Consider the following 7,749-nt stretch of genomic DNA (forward strand, 5'->3'; position numbering starts at 1 on the left):
GTAAAAAACTGAATTGTGATAGTGTGTGTGTTTTATGGTTTTGGTGTGTGTAAAAGTGTGTAAATCGTGTAGTGTGTGTGTTTGGCTAGATTAGGGGATTAAAATATTTCTTAATTAAATAATTAGTCACCAATTAAAACACTAACTTGACTAGCCAATCTAAAAAGAATACCCAGTCTCCCCTAATTAAAGTAAAATACACACTGATTTAATAAAATTCTCCTTGATTAAAATAACACCCACAAAATGCTAATTTTAAAAGTTTTAAACTCTTAAAATTACCAACTAAATGATTTAGGCTCAAAAATGTTAAAACTAAATAAATCATTAAATTGCCCCATCCTTAACTTAAAATAAAATACCACATTTTAAATTGTTAAAATCGTCACCGGTCTTTTCCTCGATCCCGCCTCGAGTAATCGCCTGAAACATTAAACTCGAAAACATTTTAACGTGCATCACATACACAAATTTAATTTAAAATCATGCATTTAAATAGATCATGCAATACTAAGACTCGTTTTAAAATTAAATAAATGCTTTAATAATTAAATAAATGCATGGGTTATACGTGTACCGAATTTGGGCACTACAATATTATTCAATATATATATATATATATATACACACACACAAAATAAATAAACAATAACACAATAAAATTATATAAATAGTGTCATAATATAATCACATCACGTTATTATAATAAGATGTCACAGACCTTTTTATATAATAACATGATATCATTTATTAAATACATATACAATAAAAATAAATAAATAGTAAAATAAATATTCTTTCTTTTCAATATTGTTACATTTTTCTTGTGTTTTGGAGCTTGGAAAAATATGGAGAACCGAACCTTCGAGTATCGTGCTGATAACATGTTAAAAGTAAAAATTTACGGTAAAAAATAAAAATCTCAAACTCATAAAATATATTAAACTACACACTTTACAAAATTTTGTCTACTCAATTGTGTTTTTCATCACAAATTAAGATACTTATTTATAAAATTTATTTGGAAATAATCCGAATATATATATATATATATATATATATATATATATCATTACATACATCATCACACACTGATTTTCAATATTTACAACTCTTATTTTCAACATTCAATAATTTCAATTCCTATTTTCAACGCGGATAACACTCTTTTCCTCTCCATTTTTAAATCATTTTATATTTCAAACATGATTAATTCACCTTTAAAATTTTCTATTTAAATATTGTTTTCATTTGGAAAGCTCACAACAAAAAATCCCATCATGGCTTCTGAAACCTTAAACTCCCCAATCAAAACAATCGTCGTGTTAGTTCAAGAAAACCGCTCCTTCGATCACATGCTAGGTTGGATGAAAACCCTGAACCCCGAAATCAATGGCGTAACCGGGCAAGAATCGAATCCGATATCTACCACGAACCTGGACTCAGACCAGCTCTTCTTTGGATCCGGATCACACTTCGTCGACCCCGATCCCGGCCACTCCATTCAAGACATATACGAACAAATATTCGGCGTTCAGTGGAAAGTAGACCAGCAGCTTCAGCCTACCATGAAAGGTTTTGCCCAGAATGCTGAAAGGAAACAAAGTGGCATGTCAACTACGGTGATGAACGGGTTTAAGCCCGAATATATACCCGTTTACCAAGAGCTGGTGGAGGAGTTCGCAGTGTGCGACCGGTGGTTCGCAGCCGTGCCAGCCTCGACTCAGCCGAACCGACTGTTTGTGCACTCGGCCACGTCGCATGGGGCTACAAGTAATGATACAACGCATTTGATCGAAGGGTATCCGCAGAAAACTATATTTGAATCGTTGGATGAAGAGGGTTTCTCGTTTGGAATATATTATGAGTACCCTCCAGCTACACTTTTCTACAGGTTAATCATTTTTTTTCATTTAATGACTCTTTTTTTAATCTATTTCATTTCATTATTTTCTTGATCTTTTAAGTGAAAATTAAATAATATCGAACTGAATTATTTAAATATTATTTTTTTAATATTAATGGACTAAATAAATATATGTTAAGATAATTAGAGTTCTTTAATTTAAGAAAAAGAATGGAAAATAAGGGATTTAATTACTTAATTCAACTTATTCAAAATTTAAAATTTTCTATTGTAATATGACGTTTAATTTACAGATTATATTCATAGGTAAATCAAAAAGAAAAACAGAAAAAAATAAATCAAATTTTGTTTTCACATTTTTGAATTCAAGTTATTGCACCCATTGCACAGAACATTCTTAAATTTATTATTTATTTAATAGGAATGAATGAATAAATTCCCCTATAGAACTAATCGCATAAAGTATATAATATTCGGATAATACCTCGGAAGTTGGCTGCGTCACTCATAATCAATGGTTTTTTTTAAGAAATTAATTTTTTTTATTTCAAAAATAAAGTAGAAAGTAGAGTTTACAAAATTAAAGCAAAACGTCACCATCAATTATGGACTATGCAATATATTTTGCAGCGTCTGCCACTAATAGCAAAAGACGTCATTGAAAGTGGACGGTGCAAAATTTAATTTGTACTTTTTAAGTTTTTAAAACAAAATATTTTATTTATTTAATATACATTGATTTAGTTTCAAAAAAAAAATTATTGCAGCGCCCTCTATTGATGATGGTATTTTACCTTAATTTTGCAAAACTCCACCATCTATTTTATTTTAAATTATTTTTTTAAAAAAATTACCCATAATCAATCGCCAGTCAGCTAGGTCGCTTCTAATTATATATTATCATTAAATTTTACATGATACACAAAATTCACCGCTATATTAGACAGCTAAACATGTTCAAAATTAAATCCTTGTGGGGTAAAGAAAAATTAAATATCAAATTTTCGAATATATAATAAATATATGAAACGATTCAAACAATGTAATATCCTACCTAGAAATTCTTTCCAATTAATTAATTGAAGTTATCTTTGGAAAAATCGGGGGTTTTATTAGCATAAAAGTAATATTTTTTATAGATGACCCAAATAATAGATGAGTAGGTCTCATGTGAGACCGTCTCACGGATCTCAATCTGTGAGACGGGTCAACTCTACCCATATTCACCATAAAAAAGTAATACCCTTAGCATAAAAAGTAATACTTTTTCATGGATTACCCAAATAAAGACCCGTCTCACAAAATATGACCCGTGAGACCGTCTCACAAGTTTTTGCCATAATAGATATATCTCACAAAATATGACCAGTAAGACCGTCTCACATTGTCATAAATGAAATCCCCTAAGCTTAATTTCAGGAGTTCTTTTGCGTTTCGGCTCCCCTTTGAGACCCCGAAAAATGGACAACTTTCTTTACTTAACATAGCATTAAAGTTTTAAATTTGAAGAAAGATTCGTCCACGAGCCCGTAGAGATATCCAAACGAAAACAAATATGTTCCTATATTTGATGGATTCTTTAAATTATTATTTGAATAAAGATAATTCAATTATATTAAATATGTTATTTAATTTATAGATATAATATGTGAATTATTGAATTTTAATAAAGTAAATTAGATATTATAGTTACGAGTAAATTATACGAAAAATATTATTTATTTAAATGAATATAATATTTTTGTAAAAACAAACAGTATCAGAATTGGACCGGGCATTAACCTATATATCTATTCTATACTATTTATTAAGTTTGAGGGACTTAGAGTAACTATTAGGAGGACACCAATTTTTTCTTCTAATTTTACCCTTATATGATATTAATATTACACTTTTGTTTTTTGTTATTTTGTTTTTTTTTTTAAAATTTCAACACACACTTTTATTTATTATTTTTTTTTCAACAATCAAATATCAATTTAATCACTCCATAAATTGTCAAATTATACTTTTAGTCCATCGATAATGATAAAAAAAAATTGTATAGATGCGTGTGCATAGTATAACTAGTGTATATTATATATATATGGTCTGTGTGGATATATATTCAGAAACACCTCGCCCACAGCGTGAGTTACCTAACCCTTTTCTTTAAAGCACCCCTTTTGCTTTGTTCTTCGTGACGGAAGAATCGACCAAACTCAGCTTCAGTGGCTGAATTTGATCCCTCGAAATTTGGATCATTTATATTTTCTTGTTCTTTCTTTCATTGATTGGTGAATATTCTTCTGGTATTCGCTTCATTTTTCAAAGTAAATCGTTTTCTTGACTTTTATGTGGTTCTCTCTTCATCACCAAAGATGCAAATTCCACCAATCAATATCAGAATATGAATCCATCTTTATTCCTCTTTCTGTTAAGAGTGGATGACCGTTTTATCTGATATCAATTGATTCTCAAATGAATCTGATTGATGGTTTTTTAAATCTTATAATCCATCAAATCGGGTGTTTCTGCTTTATTGATCTCTTCTGTTAGTTTTATTGTATTAAAGACAAAAAAACAAAAACAAATATGTCTTATAACCCATCAAATCGGGTGTTTCTGCTTTATTGATCTCTTCTGATAGCCCGTAGAGCCGCCCCGACTTTTTGCTAGGTGATGCTTCTAGGCGTCGCCAAATTAATCGACCGCTTAGGCGGTCTGGAAGTTGCATATGCGGTTTTATTTTTTCTTTTTTTATAAATATCAAAATAATAAAATTAAAACCTTGACTCTAGAACTTAAACGCTAAACAAAGCACAAGCTAGAACAAGCAGCAAAGAAGTTGGAAAAATATTGAAGAGAATTATTTAAGTTTCAGGTTGTAGTAAAAACATATGATCTGGTTGATTGATATATAAAATTTTCTTAATATTTATATATTATTAATTTTTTTTATTACGACTTTAAATATGATAAGAATACAAAAACATAATACACATGAATGTCCCAAGAGATTTCAGCTTAAAAAATTCGCCGAGGCGCCAGACGGTAGGTAGCCTTTTAAAACACTCGGAAAATTGCATGCATATATACTCGTCAAATGTACATGATCCATAACAATTCCTTAATTTCTCACTAATCAATTAACTTTAAATTGTTGCAATTTTTTGTAGGAATCTTAGGAAGCTGAAGTACATAAAAAATTTCCATCAATTTGATCTGAGTTTCAAGAGACATTGTGCAGAGGGGAAGTTGCCAAACTATGTAGTGATTGAACAAAGGTATTTCGATCTTAAAATTCTTCCAGGAAACGACGATCACCCATCTCACGACGTATACGAGGGCCAAAAATTCGTGAAAGAAGTGTACGAAGCCTTGAGGGGTAGTCCTCAATGGAATGAGATGCTGTTCATAATTGTGTATGATGAGCATGGTGGATTCTTTGATCATGTCCCTACTCCGGTGGGGGGCGTCCCTAGCCCAGATGGGATTGTTGGTCCAGACCCTTACAAGTTTTCGTTTGATCGTTTGGGAGTTAGGGTTCCGGCCATTATTGTTTCTCCATGGATTCAGAAAGGAACTGGTAAGGAATTTGATCATGTAAAGATCATTATTTAAAATTTTACTTACTCTCCTTATTTTTTTGACAATTGGTCTTACTAAAAAAACAAAAATATAATCAATCATCCCTAGATTTTCAATAATTTCGATTTTAATGATGATTATGCAGTTCTGCATGGACCTTCAGGGCCATATCCCACTTCCGAATTCGAACACTCTTCAATACCTGCAACTGTGAAAAAGATTTTCAATCTAAAGTCTTTTCTAACCAAGCGTGACGCATGGGCTGGCACTTTTGATGTTGTGCTGACTAGAAACATCCCAAGAACAGATTGCCCAGGTAAATTTTCATTACTTAATTCCGACCCACCTTGCATATACTATGTTCGAGTCTTGCCACACACGTTCGAAGGTGAAAAAGAACCCATGCATGCCATTGGAATTTGGAAATCATACGTCTAACTGTTTTGATCTACTAACTTATCTGGTTTGAGTTTTACTTCACTACTTATTCAAATTTTGGTTTGGTGCACTATTTTTTAGTTTCTAGCTATTTTGGTGACTTGACCTTTGATATGTCATCGATATATTTCTAGTACAACATTGACATTTTTCGGTGTCAAATGTGTATTCAGATGAGTCGTGAACCATAACTCGATCCATACACTTGCAATATCGATATTGACTAACAAAAAAGGTGCAACCTTTCGGATCTTTATTTTTCTGCGTGGACTACTACATATAATTTCATCATTCATACAAGTTGTATTTCGAACATTTCACTCAAGTATCCATAATATTCGGCGACATTTAATTTTTTTTCCTTGAAGGGATATATGATGCATGCATTGATTTTCCAGTGAAAGTACTTAATTGACTTCAAGTTTTCTTGCAGAAACCTTATCAAAGCCAATAAAATTGCGAGAAGCCGTGGCGAAAGAGGACTCAAAGTTAAGCGAGTTCCAGGAGGAGTTGGTGCAAATGGTAGCGGCGTTAAGTGGAGACCATGTGAAGGACATTTTCCCACACAAGCTAGTCGAAAACATGACTGTATCGAACGGGGTAGAGTACGTGCAAAATGCTTTCAAAAGATTCTTGGATGAATGTGAGAAACATAATCAAAATGGGGCTGATGGATCCACAATTGTTTTCAAGAATACTGCAATTACAAAGGAGACAACGTATATCAGCGATAAAAGTGAAGAACCATCAAAGAAAAAGTCCAAATCATTTGCGGCTAAGTTATTTTCTTGAATAGTTTGTGATCATCTTTGATCAGTTAGTCTATTTTTTTCTTTTGCAATATGCATTATACTTTGATTTGTTTCTATATTAATTTAATATTTTATATATGATAATATGTTAGTGCTATTGAAAATATCGATGTGTTTAATTATTCATGTCTATTTCTGGATATCCAAACAATCCAACATAACATTTGGTTGAACAACTTGTGTAGAGTACTAGCTTCATTACTATTTATTAATTGATGTAACCAAAAATTTATAGATCATGTCTGGCGTGGTGAGCTACTCAATTGTTACACATGAATTTTATTGTGGCGATGATAAATAAAACCAGTAGACCAGCAGACCAGTACAACAGAATAACTTATCAGTAGCTGCTGTTCTAGTAAAACTAAACCAGTAGAAAAGGATAACAATTCAAAACCAGTAGAGAACGTTTTCTAATGTTGTTATCTTAATTGTTACCGTTAAAGAGTTCCTAGTACTAGTATTAATTGCAGCATTAAATACTATACGGAGTCATTTAATGCATATTACCCAATTAAGTATAAAACAAGACTGATTGTTTTATAGCTTTTCTGCAGGAACTTGTTTCGGTAATAAAGCTGATTGTATCAGTTATCTGAAGACTTCTCTGATTATGAACGTTGAACTCAGTCGATTATATATACTCCGATCAAATCCTTGTTCGATACGACACTTCGCATAATATCATTTTCAAGGAACAAAGCTACTCTCTTATCAGACGAATATCAGAATTCCTTGAGCATTTTAAAAGTTCAACACAAAGAAAAGTAGCACACGCTTCATAGCTTATATCTGATCTTTTGTAGATCATATTGTGCTACTAATTCTTACACTCTTCACGATCTTTACTGAACTTATACTTTATCAGAAGAGTCTGTAATCTGAAAAGAGTTTTTTCAGAACTTTGTGTTTCGGATTCTTGTGAGTTGAGAAACTAAGAGTTTCAGTAGGCTGAGGTGTAAGTCCTTCTGAAGTGGGTGTGTACAAGTGTTGTACTGTAATATCCAAAGTCTTTTAGTTATACCTTCTGGAAACAGAAGAAGGGGAGACTTAGAAGAGTTT

General features: G+C 31.7%; 1 protein-coding gene across 1 annotated transcript; it reads left to right on the forward strand.

Annotated features, from left to right (window-relative positions):
- The first annotated feature begins 1,260 nt into the window (after positions 1 to 1,260).
- LOC140813257 (non-specific phospholipase C4-like) lies at positions 1,261 to 6,798 on the forward strand. The gene is made up of 4 exons (XM_073171753.1): positions 1,261 to 1,894; positions 5,026 to 5,435; positions 5,583 to 5,753; positions 6,309 to 6,798. Exons 1-4 carry the CDS (start codon positions 1,281 to 1,283, stop codon positions 6,665 to 6,667), a joined length of 1,554 nt encoding a protein of 517 aa, XP_073027854.1. The 5' UTR covers positions 1,261 to 1,280; the 3' UTR covers positions 6,668 to 6,798.
- The last annotated feature ends 951 nt before the right edge of the window (positions 6,799 to 7,749 follow it).

Source organism: Primulina eburnea, chromosome 14 (genome assembly GCF_022965805.1).
Source record: "Primulina eburnea isolate SZY01 chromosome 14, ASM2296580v1, whole genome shotgun sequence".
Lineage (NCBI taxonomy): Eukaryota > Viridiplantae > Streptophyta > Magnoliopsida > Lamiales > Gesneriaceae > Primulina > Primulina eburnea.

Coding starts and splice junctions, on each gene's coding strand:
- LOC140813257 (XM_073171753.1), top strand. CDS start 1,281: ATGGCTTCTGAAACCTTAAACTCCCCAATCAAAACAATCGTCGTGTTA. Junction 1,895..5,025: donor CCAGCTACACTTTTCTACAG/GTTAATCATTTT, acceptor AATTTTTTGTAG/GAATCTTAGGAAGCTGAAGT. Junction 5,754..6,308: donor CCCAAGAACAGATTGCCCAG/GTAAATTTTCAT, acceptor GTTTTCTTGCAG/AAACCTTATCAAAGCCAATA.